The 23,666-nt window shown below is 41.3% G+C and overlaps 1 protein-coding gene across 1 annotated transcript in view; it reads left to right on the top strand.

Moving 5' to 3' along the window:
- The window catches only part of PDE11A (phosphodiesterase 11A), a 218,734-nt gene that overhangs the window by 187,715 nt on the left and 7,353 nt on the right, over positions 1–23,666 (top strand). Inside the window, exons 16-19 of the mRNA XM_065412947.1 lie at positions 2,726–2,803; positions 4,288–4,355; positions 8,063–8,133; positions 12,113–12,196. Coding sequence (XP_065269019.1) covers positions 2,726–2,803; positions 4,288–4,355; positions 8,063–8,133; positions 12,113–12,196 — 301 coding nt within the window. The remainder of the gene's footprint in view (positions 1–2,725; positions 2,804–4,287; positions 4,356–8,062; positions 8,134–12,112; positions 12,197–23,666) is intronic.

The raw sequence follows: 23,666 nt of genomic DNA, 5'->3' as shown, positions 1-23,666 counted from the left end.
TGCTTGCTTTGCTGGTGCCTAGAGCTGCCCCTGGGTACTTATAGACTATAATCAACTCATTCCTTAACCATCTCTTTGTTAAGAAATAAATTGATCTTATATCCCAGTCATACGTTATGAGAGAACCACCCATTGTGCCTTAGAATTCTAGTTGCCATTATAAAATTCATTATAAAACCAAAGGACCTTTTAATAGTGATGACTTTATCAACATAATACAGGCTATCTAGGGCCTGCGGCATTTCTGCTAGGCCCCTACATGCCCCATTTTAAATTCTATTCATTTCTAGTGAATTCTAGGGTGGGCAGCACCAAGTGTATGAAATTTGAATTGAATGTAAAATGGTATGATCACATATTCAGATTGCACTTTCATATGAACATACTGATGCATTTATTTGAATGTGCACTTAGTACAGAAGTGGATGGATTTCAGTGGTGGATGAAGTGGTCAATGTCTATAATTTCAATCTAACTAGGGCTAGGCCTTCATTTAACAGGCTATCCTGACCTATAAGACTCATTAACAGGGCCGCCCAGGGGGTACAAGTGGGCAATTTGCCCCAGGCCCCGCGAGCCCTGGCCTGGCAGCGGTCCGGGTCTTTGGCGGCATTTCAGCGGCGGGGGGCCCTTCAGTCACTCCGGGTCTTCGGTGGCATCGGGTCCTTCAGTGCTGCCGAAGACGCAGAGCAACTGTAGGGCCCCCCGCCACTGAAATGCTGCCGAAGACCCGGACCACCGCCAGGTGAGTACAAGCGCCGCAGCTCCCCCGCTTTGCCCCAGGCTCCCTGAATCCTCTGGGCGGCCCTGCTCAGTAAGCTCTGTCATGCTAGGAATCTAACTATACTTTTGCTTGATACAGAGGCAGCAGGGTCTACTATAGGATAGGGCACAGGACTGGCACTCAGGACAGTTGGGGTAGCAGAGGTACGTCTCCACAGCATTTTGGAGTGAGCCTCAGGCTAGTATAGAAACCACTGTGAAGTTGCGACTGGGGCTGGAGCTTGGGCTGTGAGGCATATGGAGGGGGGTGGTCTTCAGAGCCTGAACTGCAACTTCAAAGTGCTTTCTATACAGCTATTTTTAGAGTGCTAGTGTGAGCCTTCTAGCCTGAGACTCGCTCCAAAATGCTGTGTAGACGTACCTCTGAAATCTTCACAGCTCTGACACTAATCTACTGTGTGACCTGGGAGAAGATCTGTGCTTCTGTTTCCCTGCTGTCCTGTCTGTCTGATATTTAGACAGAAAATTCTCAGGGGGGCAAGGACTCTCTCTCTCTCTCTCTCACTATGTTTGTACAGCACCTGGCACAATGGGGCCCTCGTTACAGTGGCACCTTGTTGAAATTCTTGACTTAGGACAGTCTATTTGTAGGTTAGTGAGAAGGCCCCAAGCCAGCCTTAACATGGTTGGACCCATTTTACTATGGGTCAGTTTTCCCCTGTGAATGATCCTTGTGTTTTAGATTTAAAAGGCAGAGTTTGTTCTTTATTATTTTAAAATGCAAGAACATGAATTCATAAAAAAAAAAGTTTCCATAACAGGAAAGCTGTAAATCAATAGACAAAACTAAAAACATTGACTGATGCTATCTTTCCTATGCCTGTCCAGGGGGGGTGTAAACATAATGGGTTATGTTCTTTCTTGTGCCAGAGGTGGCAATATTGGTCAACTTCACTGAGAAGTTAGCACAGGCAGGTGAGGGTAGGAGTAGTCATAAACCCTACGCTGTCCAGATGTGAGTTAACTGGTAACTACAGGGGCCATTAGCTGAGGGAAGACAGGTATTTGGAGGTTTCTAGCAGTGAAACTTGACCTGGCACCAACATTTGCTGCCTTTATCCTCAGGCTAGTTTATCATGATATAAGCAAGCAGTGAGCATGTCTACACTGCCATAAAACACCTGCAGCTGTCCTGCAACAGCTGACTTGGGCTCATAGCTATAAAATTGCAGTGTAGGTATTTGGTCTCAGGCTGGAGCCCAGGCTCTAGGACTCCAGCCCAATGCAATGTTATAGCTGCAAGCCCAAGTCAGCTGACACAGGCAAGCTGCAGGTGTTTTATTACAGTGTAGACACACCCAGTGAGCCATGTTTACTTTGCAGTTGTGGTTTGATGGACAGACTGTGTAGCATCTCTTCTTGGGTTAACATGCAACAACTATGTATTGCCTTCCTTTCAGTATTTTTCCCCACTCAGTCTTGTAGAAGGAAGCAGGGTGCTCTAGTGATTAGAGCATGAGAAAGGCAGTCATTCTTGCTTCGATTCAGGACTCTACCACCAACTCAATACGTGACCTTAGATAAGTCATTAAACCTTTCTGTGCCTCAGCTGGAAATAATATTTACCCATCTTTGGGAAGCCCTGAGATATCCTCAGATGAAAGGCAAAGTATCATCACCATTTAATATACGTTTTATGTACCTATGGTCCTATTGGCTATATGTTGTTACAGGCAGAACATTTCATCCTTCCATAAAAACTGAGGTGCGATATAGTGATGTGTGTATGTACATCTATTATCTGACAGCTCTGATAGTGCTAGGCTGTTATAAAGCATGTTTCAAAATTAAAATGGTTCATTGAAATAGCTTGTCAACTTAACATTTTCTAACATTAGTGCAGGAGGTACAGTGATCTTGTGTTCTCACAGAAAATTTGTTTATAATCACAACAGCTCCAGAAGTTTCTGGTTTTTCCTCCTGATTATGTGTTTTGTTGCAGGAGAAGGACTGAGTTTTTTGAACTGGTTAGTAAAGGCAATTACAATTGGAACGTCAAAAGCCATCGAGAAATATTTCGGTAAGCGAGTCATTCCTTTGCTTTCCTATTACTTTGGGATATAACCACAATTTGTTTAAGGAGGTCAAGGTCAGGAATACAGATAGTTATTTTAAAACAAGGCTTTCTATAAAACACTTAGTTTTCAGTAATATAATCATTACCAAATATGGGGCCAGATGGTGGCTATAAAGCACAGCCCTGAGTAGGGGAGAAAGGGCTCCTAGAGCAGTTTCTGTTTGAATCTACTTCTATCACAGCCCAGTTCCAAAAGCCAGCAGGGGAGAAGGAGTCATGAGTCCATCCTGCCTTGCTCCTCCCCCCACTCATCTTTCTTTCTCACTTCTCCCAACCCAATCAGATATTTTGTTTCCTTTTGCCCACTGATAAAGAGCAAAAGGGTTGAAAAGTTCTCAAACAAAATAACCCTCCACATTTTGGTTGATCTTCCACCTCAACCTGGACCCACCTCTCTCTCTCTTTAATGCCTCTTTCCCTGGCTGAATTTCCCTTTCCCCGCTTGCTCCTCAGTTAGGGACTTGCAAATGCACTGCACTCCATTGACCCCGAAGAGCTGCCAACTGGTGAAAGGTTTGCGGACAGCAATGTAACCTAGCAGGTTGGCCACATTCCGAGTGCCCTCCTCAGCCAAGATCTCAGCAAAGACTGAGGAAGAAGGGCAAGGGCAGCTTGGGTTCAAGAGAGACAGATGTCATTTGTGCATGGACCTACACCCATAAGTGTATTGACTTAACCTTTCTGAAATTCCAGCTATTTCATTTTGGTGTTTGAGGGCTGAGGTATGGGCTATTTCCTATTTTTCCATAAAATTTCACTTGTCCCTAATTTTAGATTTGGGCAGTATATTAGATGCTTCATTTTCAGTGTCTGGGTTCTTCATGTAAGCATTATACTTTTATCTGCATCATGTACTGTACATAAATGTTTTCTACAGCTGAATAGTTCCTTCTAATGTGTACAAAACAGTTGCAGCCAGGTATTAAACTACAGTGAAGCAGTGTAGCCCTTATAAATCTTAATTTTTTATTGCAGATGAGCAGTAGAAACTGCTGAAACAGTGTCTGGAATGCCTCTCATGATGATTGGCTGCTGTAGCAAGAGAACCTCCTATAAGTAGACAGAGTAATCCAGTCTGTATGATTATATAATAACTCCCTTACTTACATCCTGCATTGTACAGTATAATTATCACCAGTTAAAGGTACAAATAGTAGCAAAATTAGTGATTTGTCTGTAGTGATACACATTTCTTTTCTAGCATACAATACATTTTCAATCTTATGCATTATCTATATTATATTAGACTTCATAGGTATAATGTGGATATAAAAATATGTTGATGGTTGAAATTTCAAACAGCGCTGCTATTCCTTCCAGAGGAAAAAGGTGCTAATTCTGACTTTTTATTTATGCATTCAGAGCAGATTTGTTTAGCAATAAAACAAAGGTTTAGTCAGTCTGTATTGTTCATTTCTGTTTTTCAGATCAATGCTAATGACAGCCTGTGACCTCGGAGCTGTGACCAAACCATGGGAGATTTCAAGACAGGCAAGTCATGATTAATAGCAGGGCTGGGAAGAGGGGGTATTAGCAGGACAATATTCCCAGGGTCCTGACTTACAAGGGAGCAAAACTGCAGTCAATTTACAACAGTATTAATGCAGTTTAAAAAAAAAAAAAAAAAAGTAGCAAAGGGTTTCTGCAAGGCATGGCTTATTGCACCATCTTTTCCTTTGCTTGATGCTGCTGAGGAATATTTAGGTACCTGAAGAGATCTTATTTTATATCCTCTCATCTATTAACCTTTTAACTCCATACCAAAAATGGACTTTTTTGGGGGGGAAACCACCACACACCCCCCTCCACATTGCAAACTTTTTTTCCTTTAGGTAAACCCAGTTACCCTTTACAATGTACAAAATTCTATAGCCAATTGACAATAGCAGAATTTGTCCTAAATATGGAACACCAACAGGGACTGCCAATTGACACACATGTCCTAATGGATATAGGATATGCATTTTTTAGCATAATTCTTTATCTCAGCAGTGGCTTAACATTACAAGATGTAGTTTTAAAAGCCCTATTCAGCATTCCTTACTCAGAAAAAGAATTGCAGTGCTGAGTGTGGCCCAGAGAAATGTATAGAATACCTAGGCATTCATTAACATTTAGGTTTTGGGGAGACAAGCCACTATAGGATGAGACAGTCCTGTAGCTAGAAGGTTGGCTGGGCCAAGACTGGCCTCATCCAAGAGCCCTGATGGCCATCCATTCACCACTGCCAGAAATTTTCCTTGCCCGCCCTCCCCCCCCCAGCCTCAATCACTGGCATAACCCATCTCCCCTACTATCAGTTCCCAACCTTATCTCAGTGAGTAACATGTAGGTAGAAGGCAGCTCATGTTGGGAGATGAAGCTTGGGATGAATATCCAGCAACAGAAGGCATCTAGGAGATGGGCCACTGACAGTGTAAAGTGGGTAAGTGGCATGAGTGAGTTTGATGGGACTAGTTAAAACACAGTGGACTGGAAGACAGAGGCTAGATGAGAAGAAGTAAAATGGAAAGAAGCCAATTTTCTTGGGGATGGACAAGGAGGGACTCTGGTTGGAAGGTGATGAGGTACTAAGGATGCATTACCTCAGTTGCAAACCTCCATCCTGTGTGATAAGGGTTTATCAACACAGCTGCAGTTCATGGTCTAGAGCAGGGGTGGCCAACCTGAGCCTGAGAAGGAGCCAGAATTTACCAATGTACATTGCCAAAGAGCCACAGTAATACGTCAGCAGCCCCCCGCCATGACCCCCCCCTCCCATTAGCTCCCCCGCGCCTCCCGCCCACCGACAGCCCTGCCAGACAGCGCCTCTCCGTCTCTCCCCACACCTGCTGATCAGCTGTTTTGTGGTCTGCAGGAGGCTCTGGGGAGGAGGGGGAGGGCATGGGAAGGGGTGGAGTGGGAGCAGGGCTTGTGGCAGAGCCAGGGGTTGAGCAGTGAGCTCCCCCTGGCACATTGGAGAGTTGGCGCCTGTAGCTCCAGCCCCGGAGTCAGTGCCTAAACAAGGAGTCGCATATTAACTTCTGAAGAGCCGCATGTGGCTCTGGAGCCTCAGGTTGGCCACCTCTGGTCTAGAGTGTTAGTGTAATTATTGAATAGGTATTTTTTTAAAGCAAAGAGTTGCATAGCTATTTGGTGTTTTGAATTCTGCTCTTGTGCTGTGTTTAACATATGGGAAATATCTGGTATATATAATGTTACTCTCCTATTTTAAAAAGCATTTTGGTATCCATCTCCTTCCAGAGCTCCTATTCCCCTGATGCAGTTTACAAGTAACACTGCAGGACAAAAGTTTGAGGTCCCAAGACTCTTCAATCCCACCTCAGCTATGGCTGCAGCTCGTGGCATTACTCAGTTCCCCCTCCACCCCCATAACCCAATTAGCTTTTCCATTTCCTATGGTATGGAAAGAGTCAGTTAGGATCTGCTTAGCACTTCTTGAATGAGTTTTGGGATATGGGAGATCAGTACTGAAATCCAGGGTCATCCATTGAAGTGTAAAACCAAACTATTTTTAATTAGGACTTACAAATGCTGCAGCTGAACCTTCCCTTGTGACCTAACTAACATGTATTTTGTATTAAAAATCCAGTCTAGGAGCATTAAGCATCATCAGATTGAGTTTTTCCAAGATAAAAGTAAATAGACACACTAATGAAGCCACAGAATGGGGAATCTGTTGACCCTCCACCTCACCTGGAGGAGGAGTCCTGAGAAGGGAGAGAGGTGAACAAAAATACATAAGTGGAAGGGACTAAAAAATAAGCACAAAGTACAAACACTCCAAAAGATTAGGAGAGGGACAAGACAAGACATACAAAAGGAGACAGACAGAATGTTGAAGAGAGCAGGAGGAAAGGAGACAAGTACATATTGATTATTCATATAGAAGATACTTGTAAAGCCCATAATTGCTGTCAGGCTGTTAAATTATTCCAAAGCAAGGTGTATTAATCCATGATTTTATTCACATGATGGGGCTCCATATAGAAAAAGTCATTCCAAACTGTGAGATAAGATTCTGCAGGTAATTATTCTTAACTTAGCTGAAGATTTTAAATCATTTTATAATTTCAGTTCACATGCTTTCAATTGTGACTCATTAAGCTGTAGCAAATTTAAGATCTGATGATTGTTGATAGCCTGTACAAGTGACTGCATAGCAATCTTGCATTTCAATGTTAGAACAGGAAATTTAGAGTAATTCTGAGGTGCAAATTCTATCCTTAGTTCACCCTTTTGTGCCTTGGTATTGCATATGAATGGTTTCTTATCAGTGTACCTCAGAAAAAGTAAGTAGCACAACAGGATGCGTTAAGAACAGAATGTCAGCTTGAGTTTCCAAGCTTTTTGTTATTTAGAAACACACCTTTATCTCAGTAGCTACATATTTGTGGGTGTGCATGACAGCAAGTACTTTTTAGTTAAAGCTGCTGTTTATACTAAAGTCACTTGCTGTCTGGGCTTTACTGGTTTCTTTAGGCTTCCAGTGTTTTCAAAAATAATCTTGTTTTGAATACTGCATCCTTCCAAGTAACACATACCATTGTCAAAAATGAAGGCAGCTTCATGGAGTCTGGCAAAAGAGTATAATACAGTTCCAAAAGTCAATGCCGCCATTCTTACATTTAATCAAATATGACAATTTTAATCAGTGTTCATATTTAAATGCTTAAGAGCTACAGTAATTAGAGTGGCATAGGATACATATAGTACAGAAAAACAAAACTGGGTGAAGAAAGTCTTAGGATTTCACATTAAGTTTAGCTAACACAATTTACCGATTAGCTTTGTTTCTCTAACAACTCAGAGTTTTTAGAGGCAGCAGTGGCAGCACCCAGAGTGCTCGTGTAGACTTTACAAAGTCTTTTTACAAAGATAGAATAGATGGTTATAAATTTTATATGCCCACATGGAACTATTCTCAAATGCATAAGTTACATGCTGCTCCAATTTGACTGATATCAAAAGGAAATCAGAATGTTTTTGGAACATGACTACAGAGATATAGATATGAGTATACCTACAGTGTCCCATGACTGAGACCCAACCTCAGCAAGGTACTTAAGCATGTGCCTTACTGTAAGCACATGAATGGGACTACCCAGGAATTTATAATTAGGGGCCTTAAGCAATAAATGTGTGATTCTTACAAATAGCTAACATGAGCCTTAATCTTTAGTGTGATTATATTTTAGGCAGCTGAATTGGTAACCAGCGAGTTCTTTGAACAAGGAGACAGAGAGAGGTCTGAACTCAAACTCACTCCTTCAGTAAGTTTATCATTACTTTTGAACTAGCTACCTGTGTGTGGAGGAGGAAAATTGTTTTCTGGTAATTGCTTTAATTCAGAGAAGCAAGTAGGTTTCATGAGAAGAAATACACAAGAGATATGGACAGCCTGCCACCGGAATCTGGTAGTGATATTTAGGGCCTGATCCAAAGGCCATTGAAATTAATGGAAAGACACCTCCCAATTACACCTCTCCCCCGATATAATGCAACCCAATATAACATGAATTCGGATATAACGCGGTAAAGCAGTGCTCTGGGGGGGGGGGGGGGGGGCTGCGCACTCCGGTGGATCAAAGCAAGTTCAATATAACGCAGATTCACCTATAAGGCGATAAGATTTTTTGGTTCCTGAGGACAGCGTTATATTGAGGTAGAGGTGTATTTCAATAGGGAGTAAGGGCTTGATTCAAAGCCTATGTGCTGTACATATCCCAAGGTTTACATTGTCAACTCATTTTACAACAGCACTGAGTACAATATCCAAGATGCAATATTCACACCAGAAGTCACATTACTAGAAAGCATAATTACTTCATTTGTGTTACAGTGTGACATTGCTGACATCAGTTTTATGTGATGTATCCCTGTACCCTTTGAGGAATCGTTTCTGTATGCCTACAAGTAACGTTACCACCATCATTATAGGGTAATTTGGGATGGTCTCTACATCATATACAGATCTAGATAAGACACGTGGAAAGGTATAAACTGCCAAAGGAAACTGCAAAGAGGAAAAGTGACTAAAAAAACCCACCCTATTAAAGATTTGCAGTGGGAGATAAAAGAGAGGACCTTCCCACTTAAATATCTTAAAAGCAGACTCATGGGGGGAGGGAAGATGAGACAGACAGTTAGGAGTTCCAGTTGAAGCCATTCAAGAATATAAAAACAGATTGGTCATCTTAATGTTCATATAATTCTGCATACAGCTGATACTTCAAGAAAATGGTCCAACCTACTCATATGAGTTGTCACTTTGATGCTGCTGTGTGGTAAGCACTCACTGGGCCAGATCCTCAGCTTGTATAAATCAGCATCGCTCTACTGAGGTCAATAGAGTTGCAGCAATTTACACCAGTTGAGGATCTGACTCAGTGACTTTCGGTTACTGTGAGCTGATTCAGCATGGCTTACAACTTTGTACATTAAGCTAGAGGATCCTAAGATAATGAATTTCTCTCCTGTAGTAGTTCTCTGTGTAGACCTTCCCAAATACATACGTAAAAAAGTAGCTATGGTACAGGGGATTAGCAGTTAATCAGCCATGGCACTAACAATGTTGGTGCCTTGGACCAAATCTAGCCCGCAATAACTGAAAGTACCATTCCATATCATATGTATTTATATGCATTTCACATAATGCATATAGAAGTGAAAGCGTGCACCTCACACTAATGAAGTCCCACTGTAACAGAAAATAATTTTACTTTAAAAACACACTACTATCTTCAAATAGCAGGGAATTCTAATGCCTTGGAGTATTTCATGCAAATACCCTAGCATCAGCAATATTAAAAATGAATCCAGACCGTATCAGGAAGTGTGCATTTTGGTCAGATCATGGACATAGAGACTCCTTAATATAGTAGAACCCACCTCGCTGAAGCAGCAGGGCAGGGTGTAAGAACAGGATGTTGGGACCATGTGCACGGATATATACCTTAGCAGAGCTCCTGAGGGCTCTGGGAAAGCTGTATGCAGCAGCTTTAGAAAGAGGGGAAGGGGGATGTGTTGTGCATGTCCTCAGGGCTTTCTTCCCAACACAGGGATGGCACTGAGGCTGTGGTGCCTACTCCAGCCAGTAAGATGGGGAATTCCCCACAATATGAGTCCACTCCTGCTCTAAGGCCTGAAAGAAAAATTCTACCCCTCCTCTTTACCCCATGGCATTCTCAGTTTCAAGACAAATTACTTGGGCTGGGGATGGGTTGAGGTTTGAGCCAATGTGAACTAATGAGAGTTGATTAAAAACAAATGAAAATTAAAAAAAAATTAAAAAATGAAGTTAAATAAAACCCTGATGTTAAATAAAAGTACAGGTTTATTTTTAAAAATAAGCCTATTTAAACAGTCTATATTAAAGGCCAAACTTACTGCATCTATTAAAGAAACAAGGTGTGGGGGGGTAATATCTAACTATGTATGCTAAACTATGTTCAGTCTTTTATTTAGCTCTGACACTTAGTGCCTTTCCTAGACCTGAAGAGCTCTGTGTAGCTCAAAAACTTCTCTCGCTTCCACCAACAGAAATTGGTCCAATAAAAGCTATTACCTCACCCACAGTATGTCTCTGATATCTTGAAACCAACATGGCTACAACTCTGCAAGTATCTATTAAAGTCATTTAAATTAATTACAAACAATATTAAGTAGTACATGCATGCTGCCAACTTTCTTTAAAAGTCAACCCATACGACTAGTGGAAGTCACCGGCTAAGCACCTGAAACCAGTTTGTTGAACTGCTAAACCAGCTTTTGATAGCAGTAGCCTCTTCTGCAGATGCAGAGAACAGATACCTTCTTCAGTTCAGTTTGTTCAACAAATTCAGTTCCATAACTAGTTCATTCAAAGTTAAGAAACCAACTGAGAGTTGACGTAGGGGATGGGGGGGAGGGGGGAGAGAAGAAGAAGAAGAAGGAAAGCTTGTTTTCCTCTTCCAATTTATTAATAAAAACTAGGTGAGAGAGGATAGAGGAGTTCTAAAATCTTGAACCATATGGTGACCAGAAATAATCACATGAATTCATGAACTATACACAATACTTCCTTTGTTAAAGGAAACAGTTTTAAATGGAAAACATGTTTTGATAATTTTTTTCTTGTGTATCCAGCATTTAAAGGTAGGTTTGTTCAATTAAAAAACAAAAACTGCTGGTTTTGTGCATTTTTAATTGCATTTGAATTTCCATCCAAGTAGAGCTTGACACAAATCACAAGTAAAAATTTAATCTGGTAAATTAAAAAAAAAAAAAAAAGCCACGCATCATTCACCATTTTCTAATGTAATAGAAATGTAGAAATTAAGCAACTGAATAAGTTTAAATTAATCTATATAATTGCTTTAATATATATACTGTATCTCCCTCATTAGCAAAAAGATGCTCCAAATTTAGCGTGAAGGCTATGTTTAGTTGGCTTTAATTGTTATCAACAATCAATCTCTCTTTAGGAAAAGAACTAAAAGTACAAATGCAGGACAATTAAAATCAATTATTTAAATCAAGGTTACCTCCTTGCTGATTTAAATCATGATTAAAAATCTGTGTTTTAATCTGCTTTGATTTAAATCAATCCACCTTGGAACTAATGGAGTACACAAAGTGTAAAGTCTGAGGGATAAGGGGCCAAAAATCAGAGTGTTACTATTTGAATAATGGGAATTCTTAAAAAGCTACAGTAGCAGTCTCCAAAATGTTTAATGGTTCAGCCATAACACAGGTCACTTCAAACAAAACAAAAAAACAAACAAACAAACAAACAGATACTGCTCGTGAATCTAGAGAAGCTAGCTGGTCAGGAAGACAAAGTGGTATCCTCTGACTGTCCACACAAGGTAATTATCTTGCAGTAAGCTTCCAAAACAGTCTACATGGAACAAAGAATGGGATTTTCAGAAATACCTACATTACTTAAGAGTCCAGGTTAAAATTTTCAAAATCCCACACAAAGTTCTACTCTCTCTTCTTTAAGTGAACTCTTGGATCCCATCTTCGGTTTCCACTAGGATATCATTAGATAAACAGTCAAATTCAACTTACAAATTTCATAAACAAAGCTGAAAATAAAAACAGTTGATTGTTCATGCTAGACAAAGGGCTAGGAAGACTAAACACCAATTACTGTTTATGAAGTGTTCAGTTTGTAACAGTTTGACCATAGTTCCAAAATAAAGCATCTGTAAAATATTCTATTTTAATAAAGCGTAACACTTTCCCCCCCCCCCCTTCTCCATTCAGGCTATTTTTGATCGGAACAGGAAAGATGAACTACCCAGGTTGCAGTTGGAATGGATTGATAGCATCTGCATGCCTCTGTATCAGGTATTTTGTTTACTTCTACAAGTGTAGAATCAGAACACTGGTCCGGCGTCTCCGAGAGAAAGAGGTGCTTATAGAACGGCCTTAGAAGCGGTCTGAATCTTTAAATCACTGCATTTATTCATGAAACGCCTTGAACGTGCTTCCTTCTTCAACTTTACTCAAAATTCTAAGCTTAAAACAGAAAATTTTAAATTTACTGAAGATTAGATGATTGTTGTACAGTAAATATCATTTCTCTTTAAAATTTAAAAGCTTCAAGGGCAAGGATCTTTTTCCATCATTCTGCCTGACATATGAGACAACATCAACATTATGGAAGTCAGAGGGAATTTTGCCTGAATAAAGACTGCAGGATTTGGCCATCAGTGCACAATATATGGGGAACAGATACATTAGAAAATTAATATCTAATGAGGCATTAAAGGGGGACTTACTGTATGTTACCAGAATGGCCAACTATTCACTTTGAAATCTGTGCAAGAGTTGTGCTCTCCTCCTGCACAGCCTTGTGCTCCCAGAATTCCCTGTGACTTCAACAGGCATTTGAGTGTACACGGAATGAAGGACGGGCGTTTAATAGCAGTTCCAGTCTGTTCACACTAACTCCATTGCTCAGACATGTAATTGTGTGATTTAGCTCTTATGCATAAGAAAAATATTGTTTTAGGAATTTGTCTTCTAATTATGAGCCACATGTCACTAGTAGCTGCTAAAGCAGAGGAGAAAAGTGGAGGCACATGAGCAGGCACCTTCCAAATAAGTGAAAAATGGGCATTAACAAAACAGTCTTTACAATTAGCAATCCTACCTTTATATAAAGATAAGTTTTCTTTCAATGTCCATTTCCCCCCTTATTTATTTTTGCTAGTCTTATTTTCCCAAACATGACAACCTCATTAGGAATCCAAATTCTTATGCCAGAAGTCATGATTTATTCGTGACAGTGTCTTTAATCAGAAAGAGTACAATAAAGCAGGGTGGGCAGAGAATCAAAGCAGCCTCTGTGTGAGTAGACTAGATCTGAACACTAAAGCACTGGTTAGTTAGCTCCATCCTAGCAGGAGATCTGTGGGGAATATATTCACATCTGATTCCCCTCTTTTCTGCTGTCTTTGCATCATGCTGTGCAGCTATTAGCCTGCTGCTCAACAACTTAAAAAAGAGAGACACCATCAAACCTTGAAGTCATTGCAGCACCAGCCTTAGGGGTAAACAGAAAACTTGATGTCACAGTATCACACAGTGTGAGCTACCCTCTTGAATATAAAGCCAAGTTTTAATTTCCATATCCAACTTAATCAAACCTCCGTATACTCATCGCATCACTGATGCGCAAAGGCACTGTAAATTCTCTGTTTACAGATAGTAAGAAACCTTTTTTAGGGCTGCACTATATGCACCACAAATATTTCAAGTTCAGGGGGTTTTTTACTCTTCCATATACATTTCTCTTTTAATTTTAACCTTTGTAACAAATTGTACGTATCATGGGATACAAAAGTCCCAGTTATAGATACATCCAAGACTTGTGAATGAAGCATGAAGAGGTGTAGTATTGGTGGACAATAAGAATTAACAAAACCTGAGCAATGCTTATATAATGCACTGGCATATAGTTTAGAAGTTAATGGTTTGAATAAGTGTAGAATTTTATATCTAGTATTGCCATTTTGGTATAACATTAATCCAAACAATAATCAAGGATACATGCCTGTAGCCATTTCCCCACTGAAGTCAGAGGGGAGTTTGCGTTTAGTAAGACCTGCAGTAAAAGGCCTGCAAATCATGCTGATTAACTTCAGATAAATGTAATAATGCTATTGTACATTCCTCCAAAGCTTCAGTTAAAGGAAACCAAAATGAGAAAGAAAAAGCAGAAACAGACACTTCCAAAGTCCTAAATCTGAAGGTTTTTTGTATCAATTATTAAAAATGTAAACAGACAAGCCCACTCACCAGGTCTAGCTCCTGCTAATGTAGCCCTCCCCTTGATCCTTAGGCTGCTCTAAATTATTATGGTGGCTAGGGCCACCCCTAATGGATCTCTTCAATAGTCAAGGGTTGCTGGAGTGCAATGCATTTTCAGCTCTCTTCCCTCATGTTCTCAACCTGCCCAGTAATGCCCCCTCTGCTGTTGCACTGCAGAGGCCAGTTCCAGTCACCTATAAGTGTTTTTCTTAGGAGGGTGTTGTTGGCTGCCTTTGACTTTCCCATGATCCAAGAGATCAAAGACCAGGAGTAATCAACCTAAATTAGCTACTGCAAAAGTGTGTAAAACTGCAGTTAGCTATGACCTTTCAGAGGAGGCCCCATAGAGATTAAATTACTTTTCTGCCCTAAATACATTGGTTGCTTCCAATAAGCGGGGATGGGGGGGGGAGAAGGGAAGAGGAATACTGGAGCCAATGGGTGAGGAAACTAACATTGAAATAATACCTTGAACTTCATTTAGCAAGGCCTTAACCCATATGAATCAATTTCTCCTGCAGTGAACTCGATTTCAATCAAATATCTGTTGTTTGATAAGAATTTATAACAGCATCCCTCTAGAATTAGCATATACATGTGTGGTTATATAATGACAGAACATAAATCTGAAGTATGTTTTTCTATATCATTTTGTATATCATTTTCCAAAATTTTAAATGAGAGACGTCTACCATATAGGTGTGCTCAATTTAGATTCTTAAGAGTATTGTATTAATTACTCAAGCTGTTTGGACCCGTCATTAGTTTAATATCTCCATTCAGTGAATAAGACTGATGGCTGTTTTTATTGGGGACAGGGACTGTCTTTTAGGACTTCCAGAAAGAGTATGCAATTTTGTATTCTTAATTTGTGATTGTGGAACAAGTCAGGTGTATGTGTACTCATATTGGCACTGAGATACATAACTGAATATGCAAACATCAAAGTTGTTTATGCCAATAAGGCACACAAGCACAGTAACATTTTTGCACATGCAGTTGTGCAATAACCCAGTTTAATAATACAAAGAAAAACTAACAAGTTTGAATTTGTCTTTAGAAAGCATTAAAAGAAATCAAAATATTTCAAAGTTGGTTATATGGGCATTTAAAATTTTTTTGGGTTATTTCGTTTAATTGTTAGCCAGTGTTGTTTTAAGTTATAAAATTTGAGAGATTTGAAACTTTCCAATTCCAGTGCTTGTAGTAATCAACTTTGATTCTTTCCTCCTTCTGTGCATCATATGGTTGTGAAGATAAGAGCTTCCTGATTCTTTATTATATTTAAGATGCTATAACTTTATTGAATTTACTCTTCTTTATAACTAGATGTAATGATCAGTGTCATATAAAATATTCTGATCGCTAGAGTTTTGTTTTGAGTTACAGTACATCTATCTATTTCAAAATTGGAGCATTTGAATAATTTGAGACTTTCCTTATGCTTTAATGCCCAATGTTTATTCTTCATTAAGAATTACCATGGGAAGCACTCAAATAGAAAAATAGGTGATCAAACTTAGTAGCTTAATTTAGTAATTCCAAAAACTTAGCTTTTTCCTTGTAGAATATTTCAAGCCCCCTGATACAGGCTCAGTATCAAGTATAAATAATAGTAGTATTGCCTCCACGGTTTTGGCTAGGACTCTCTTCAGAAGAGGAGAGAAACAGATTTGTCTAAAGCAGAAAAATCTAGGGCATCACACTGAACATGAAGTGACTGTGTGTGCTAACTATTAGATGCGCTCACAGCATGTGGAAGAGCACTTGGGGTGCAGTTTTACACCAGTAGATATTGGACACACATGTACACAGTTTTCCCTGTAAGTAGAATAACTCAGCATTTGTGAAGCATTTAAGACAGATTTATTTGCATTTCACAGATCTTGAGGCACTAAAAGCCTCCATGCAAGTCGTGTTCAAGTTTCAACAGCACAAGGATCGTCTTCTAGACTGTGGTTGCATTTTGCATGCACCTAGGGCAGGGTTGACCTTAAAGCTTTGATTTCCCTAACTAAGACTAGCTTACAGCCCTCCATATGAGGCGCAGATATAGAAAAATATAAATCTGATCAGATATCTTCACAAACATTAAGGATTTGACTTCAAACAAAAGATGCTAACACAAATCCCCCTGCTGCTCACTGCACTGTTGGGCTGAGACAGTAACATCATGAATAGCAAGGCCTAAGGTCAAACTCTAGTCAAGTAGTCAGTGACAAAGGGACAGCAGCTATTTTACATTTAAGGGAGATGTCTTTGTGGAAGATAAAGAAGTCCACAACTGCATGCTTCTACCTTGGCACCGGGGATGGCTGCTTATTTCAGTTTTAGTCAAGACTCTTTTGGGTGCCAGAAGCTGCAAAGTTTAATGCTCAAAAGAAATTAATTTCTACATCTCCATGAAAAAAAAACATTTTTTGGGGGGGAAGAATCTGTCTGTTCCACCAAACATTTTCTGTGTTTTAGACTTCATGTTGAGGGACAATAAGAGTCCCTGCTTCTTTATCCGACAGTATTCTTACACAAACACACACCAAGGAAGAAATCAGGTTGCTTCCTCCATGTACTTTGATATATATCCCTATCTTGCTAATCCTCATTAAACAGCAGATCATCTCGGACCCTGTAATTACACGGTCTATGGAGTAATGTCTATAAAATGATGTCACTACTACAACCCTCTAACTTATTCAGTTCATATTCAAAAGTGGATCAAAGGCAAAGGCTTTTAGCAGTAGTAATGCTTCTGTGACCCACAGGGAGAACAGACAGAAATCCCCAAAGATTACAGCACCATAGAAGGGAGGACTCACCACTACAGCACCCCCTCACAGCTGGGCATAGCATAGCAGTGCTGTCCTGTGTTGTACCATCTGGCCTGCTGCTTCTTTTGATATGGCCCTCCAGTCAAGTCACTTTAAAATCTCTCTCCTTCCAGGAGAATAGAAACAAGCGTCCAATCTCCATCTGAGCCCAGTGGCCCATACATCCTTTTACTCGGGGCTCTCAAAAGTCTGTATCCCTTTTTGTCAGGATCTTTATGCCATCTTCCACGGTGGCTGGTAAGGGAACACAGACCCCCCTCTACATGGGATTCCAGTCCAGAGACCCTAAGACAGGTAGTCAAGGGTTACTGCACCAGACTTCTTCCTACCCAGCCTTGCCACTCATCCTGCAAGAACCTTCCTGTTCCCTACAGGTCTCTTTACTCCCTACTAAAGTAACTACAGAGGTTCTCCCTGTAGCCCCCTTCTGGTCTAACCTTCCTCTGTTTATCCAGCCCCTCCCCAGCTGGGTTTCATCATTAATTAGGCCTACCACAGCCTCCAGATGCAAGCAGTATTGGCCTCCCTAGCCCACATTCACCTTTTCATCACCTGTGTGGGGTTGGCATCCCATCATAGGCAAACACTTTGTTAAATGACTTGGACCAAAAGTTTAAGTTACTATTATAACTATAAGGGGGTGCAGAGTGACCTTTCACTATTCCATTAGAGCAAGACAAAATAAAGGGAGTTTGGCCCACATCCACAAAAGGTACTTAGACACTTAAATCCCAGTTTTAGGCATGCTAAGTGGCTTCTGCATTGGGTCCCATTGAAGCAGCAGCACTTACAACTTTTAGCTCAGTGGTCAGAACATTCACCTGCGCTGAGGGAGCCCTGGGTTGGTTTAGCCCCTTCTGCCTGAGGGGAACAAAGGATTTGAACATGGGTCTCCCACCTCTCAGGAGAGTGCTGTAACCACTGGGTAAAGTTATAATGTAAGCATAGGTACTTGCACCACCCCCATATATGATGCACTGGGGAACATGTGGGGTCAGATAGCCTGGCTGGGGAGGTGGCAGCAGCCTGCCCTCTCCACTCCCCGCCCAGGCCTGGCTGCTGGGAGCAGGGGCTGAACAAGGCAGAGTTCCCCCCCCCCCCCAGCATATGTCCAGCTTGCTCAGCCCCTGTCCACAGCAGCTGGGCCCAGGCGGGGAGCAGAGGTGGCGGGCCACTTTCTCAGGCAGCTACCAAACTGCACAGAGGCAACAACCTGGAGCAGCCACCCACAGCCAACGTGAGAAGCAGCAGCTTCCCATCCTCCCTGCCTGGGCTCGGCTGCCAGGGAAAGCGGCTGAGCGAGCCAGAAACGTGTTGGGGGAAGACGAAGCGGGAGAAAGACAGAGCCCTTCCCCGCTGCAGATAACTCTGATGGGGTGAAGAGAGCACGGTGGTCCCCAGGCTGGGTGCAGGGCCAGGGGTCACTTGGGGAAGGCAGCGGGAGCAGGTTCTCTGGCCTCTGCGCAGCTGGAGGTAGGGGCATTGCCCGTACCCTGCGCCTCCCCTCCTGAGGTGTCCGCAAGCTCGAGAGAAACACTGGTGCTGAGAGTCGCCCCAGGGCTGGGCTGGGCCCAGAGGCACATACTCTCCAGTCCTGTGGCCCCAGCCCCCTATGAGCCGGCGGGATTGGTTGCCCTGACTCAGGGAGGTGGGGCTGGAAGTTCCTCCCAGAGGCAACACGTGGGGCTGTCATGTGCTCTCCCCTTTTACATTGTGTCCCCCAGTATTAGCAGGCATGAGTCATCTATGCCCATCCCATTAACTTCTCTGGCAGTTGTGTGTGGATTGAGGCAGGCACCTAACACATTCTCACAAGAAATGACTTAGGCACCTAAGTCACCTGGGTCCCAGAGAGGGGTTCCTGGCTGTGGATTGCTAGCAGAGATAAGCACTTGCCTGCAGCCCACACTCAGCACCTATATATGAGAAGGGCGGGGCTTATGGCACCCCGCCTCTTATCAGCATCGCTCATTAGCTCGTTGAGGTGGCTCCTTGCCTAGCATGTTGGCTTTTGTGGATCACATTCTGAGCTGCCGATTTGTTGCCACACATTGTACAGGGAGCCTCGACACCTAACTCAGGCTTTGGGGATTGCAGTGTTGTTCCTGTGATTTTTCCAGGTACCCAGAAGTTAGTCATTGCAACACACGAGTCCCTCTGTAGCCAAAACTGTGTTCATGAACATACATTTAAATTCCAACCAGCGTTTTGGTTCAAATCATGTTTCTGTCTCTTATACTCATGAACATGTGTGTGTGAAGGGTTTTTTGTTTGTATGAATGTTTCTTTGTACACCTACCCACATTTGCTAGTGACAAAGGCTAGTTGTACATAGAGGAGAGTGCTCACTATTTTTGTTAGGGTTTTTTTCCTACTTAAAAAGGTTCAATCATCCAATTAGTGAGGAAAAACACTCCCATGTGACTTAGTCAGCCAGGTAAACCCCACAAATAGTGAATAGCCTACAGTCACAGTTTGGGAACAATCCATTGTCTGAAATGTGCTCACAATTTTTTTAAAAGCGAATGAATGAATGAAAATCAAAACCTGTTTGTAAACAGAAAAAGGGATAGATCCTTCAGAAAATGTATATAAATGAATAATTTGATCAATGCTGACCAATTTTCATTTAAGTTAGTTTTGCCTAAGTACAGGCTTCTGAACTGGATTATTCCCTAGTAAAGGCTGAAAAGGATATCTTTCTAAAATTTTGGATAGGTGCTAGAGAATACCACAGAGAACTGGGCATTTGGAAGCATTCGTTTGTGACAGTTAAGTTGAGCATGGACATTGAAAGATAATGTGTCCGTGCTTTCTGAGAGAGCCTGCCTGACACAGATGATTAAGGCATACAGTCTCAGCATGCAGTATGTGACACAATATAGACAAGGTCTGGCATAGATGGTGGCAGATTAAGTGACGGTTTCATTTTCTGCTGCGAATGTTGACATCCATGGGGCACTGCTGCTAAAACCTTTCAAGGCAGAGCAGCAGCTGCAGCAATGTCTGCTATGCTCACAGAAAAGTCTGCCTCAGGAAAAACTAGATCTGGCTAATTACACTATGTGGCTATGCCAGAGGGTTTGGTAGCTAGGGATCAAGTTGGGGGTAGGGGCTTCCACAGGGAAAGGGGGCTTCTGTGGTTCTTAAACAGGAGCAGAAGTACATGGTTCAGATTCAGAGTCTTTTTGTTGGAGAGGTTGCCTAGGAATATTTCTACCAGCGATGAACCCAAACCAGATCAGCCAGTCCAACATCCCTTGAATTTTCAGGAAGTTCAGGTTCACATCTGATTTTTAAGGCTCTGGTTCATTTTACAAGTTCTAGTAGTGGAATGGACATTGTTGGAGTATCTTCCCAACCTCATTCTCCTAAGCTAAGAATAATATGTTTATTTCTACTGTTTCAATTCTGGTGGATAGAGAAGAGTGAAGGAATGCAGTTCAAAACCAGAAAAAAATAATCAAAGGAGTAAGTTGACAGGCACTTCCCCAGTTAAGTGATGCATTGTGAACAATGACTATGGGAAGTATGGTGCCAGAGGCACAATTTTTGAAGGGTCTGGGGCAAAACTGGTGAAGAAGAGTTGCCTGCCCAACACTGTATCCATCTACAGTGTTATGCATCAACTCTGGTGTCTAAGAATTTACAAATTTTTATTACAACTGACACAAAAAGATCTCAGTATCTCTCTCTGTCTTTCCTTCCCCCAGTCTCTTAGGTGGTATTTTGTTGTAAATATGTGATTTTAGTGGGGTTATTGAAGGAAAACTGGATCAAAGAAGTGGCACGTTACTCTGCCACTGATCATGTGGGAATATTCAAGCTTTCACAGACCATCTGGAGGAGGGAGAGACAGTACACTCAGCCCTTCAAGGGACGGAATGCTTCATGTTGCTCCTCAAGCAACAATATAGTCAACAGAGCAGTGTTATTTACAGGCCACAAAGGAAACCCCATCCACTCCTCTGCTGGAATGACAAGTCAATAACAGTTTTTGAGAGAATGACTGAATAGGTGAAAGAATATTGGGTGAAATGAAGTCACTGGGAGATCTGCCATTGACTTCAGTGGAGCCAGATTTCACACATTGAGTTCAGAGGCTTTTCAACATCACCTAAAAAAAAAAAAAGGTGGTGAACTATTTGTGCAATTACACAATTTTCAGATAAGACGACGACAGAATCAGCTGGCCACTACACGGAAAAGGAATGAGTGGTGAATGAAGACACATATTCAGAGCAAAGGAAATGGATTGAAAAGTTGGCAAATAAGGTAGAAAAGACAACCAACAGAGTGAGTACAGCAAATCTGAAAGAAGATAAATGGATAATTTAACAGCCATTCAGTTTTCAAGAAAGACAAAGAACAAACTATATTGCATCAGAAAAGGACTAGAAATGATGATGGATGAAACACTTTTAAGCGTTGAACTCAACAGAATCACAGTTACCTGCAGAATTCCCCAGCTGAGGATAAATTTAAAGACCTAAATAAGGATATGACACTGATATGGATTAACGAGTTTTTCAAAATCTATTTAACGGCAAGGCAGAAGACATTGATCGCTCCTCAAAACAAATGTTGAAAGGAAAGGGGTAGAGTCATCTCATATTTTGCCCAAACTGTTAAAATATGTGGGATCAAGAGCAAAACCAGGAATTGCAGAACCAAATAAAACATTACATTGGTATTCCATCTTCTCATGGGAAAAGGAATATACTGATTCCTTGGTTTTATTAAGTTATTATGAACAGATGGACTAGCAGTTTGCCTAGAAACTGTAGCAACACATCAATTGAGCTATTTCAATAGATTTCCAATCTCTCAGTCACATTTCTTCCCTTTGACAACAATTTTGACTCTGATCAGAGTACACTTTGCTACAAAGCACTTACATGTATAATATACTTTTTCTTTATTATAGCATATGGGTCATTTTTATCAATAAAAAAGTTTGTTTTATGAATCCATCCAGCCATAACTTTATTAGAAACAGATATTGCAGCATGTTTTGCTATCACCAGAAGGAAACTTTAATAACTGTTCAATGCAGAGGATGTTGAATATATTTTGTGTGCCATATCACCCCTCCTCAGTTTGCTCCTGCACCATTGGGGGTCTCTACATCCAGGTGGATTCATTCCCTAGGGAGGGCAGGCACTGTGTTCTTCACTGCCCTCCTTTGGAAGTTTCATTGGAGATAGCAGCTGTAAATTATATTGGTAGGCTTCAGAAAACTTCACTGGCAGAAGTCTCGAAGGAACACAATGATTAAGTGCATCTTCTAGATGCGCTAGCCACACACCTTCACAGCCAGGACTTTGGGGGTTGTGCTTGTCCCTGGTGGGCTACCCATCATGGGGAGAGTGCAGTCTTTTTCTACAACTGCAGCCTCCTCTTGTGGTGCACTTAACTCTTTTGGAGTTTTAAATCTGGATCTGACAACAGAAGCTGAAACAAAACAAAAGCATAAACAAAGCAAAGTTCTCACACAACTTCATAAAGAGGCTTCTGGAAGCTATTCAAACTGTTGTCCTTCATCTTCTGTAGCAAGGCTCCAGAAAACAGACTTCTTTTAGCAAGAGAGATTTGTTTATCAGTACTAGCATGTATGTAGAGATAGCAAACCAAGGGATGATTTTGGTTTTGCAGAACATCTTCTGTCAGACTAAAGCTGTGGGGGCTCAGCTGTAGGTCCCATTTTCCTCTGACCTCAAAATATTCAAGGAGTTTCAGATAAATGGTTCACCTTCGGCCCATGTATTCTTTTATGAAAGCCACATCAGCAAAACTTGGGGTCCAGTTCAGCTCTGTTGTGACCCTATCGACTTTAGTGGAGCATCACATACTTCTATCTCATCTGAATTTCTCTCTATGGCTTCCTGGTCGCTAACTGTCCCTTCCAAAATCAGGAAGTTCCTACACAATAAAAATGAGTAATTAGAAATCAGTGGATTCCAAAGCAGAGTAAACACTGAGACCGATAACATTCTGACATGCTCAAAATAAAACAGAATTTTTGTGCTCTTATTGCATAGCTTGCTTTATAAATATTAGACCTGCAGCCATACTTCCTTGGGCTGCAATCTTGTCAAAGCTGATACATTAAACAAGGTCAGAACTGGTCAATATTTGGATAGGAGCCTCCAATTAAAATCCTGGGACCTGCAGAAAATGGTAATTGTGATTCAGTAGGTGCCATTCTTTCCCTGACTCAGTTTGGCTTTTGGTGAGATGCTGAGTTTGATTTACACAGCACATTGGACTACCTGAGAGAGGTCTTCTCTCCCAAGCCACACTGCTCTGGGGACCCTTAAGGAAATAGTCGTCCTGAGATTTAAACTGTCTGGGAGCTGTTAGCTAAGTGCTCTTAGCAGAGGCTCCCCAACTCCGGAACTTACCTCACTAGTCTGACAGAGCTAATTTATTAACTGTTGGAGCACAGGGCAAGACCCCATCTCATACCATAGGCTTATGCCTGCAGTGGCATGATTGGATGTAGGGCTCCAGCGGAATGCTTATTTGGGCAAATGTATTTTTCCTTTGCAAGCTGTGTTTTATTAAATAATGTCCATGTGCCAGGAATTCATGTTTGGAGTTTTAGTAGTAAAGGACACAAACAGTTTAGTACGTTCTTTTAGCAGCAACTTCTATGATAGAAAACTCAGCAC

Source organism: Emys orbicularis, chromosome 11 (genome assembly GCF_028017835.1).
Source record: "Emys orbicularis isolate rEmyOrb1 chromosome 11, rEmyOrb1.hap1, whole genome shotgun sequence".
In the NCBI taxonomy this organism is placed as follows: Eukaryota; Metazoa; Chordata; order Testudines; family Emydidae; genus Emys; species Emys orbicularis.
This window is presented reverse-complemented; position numbering and strand designations above follow the sequence as displayed.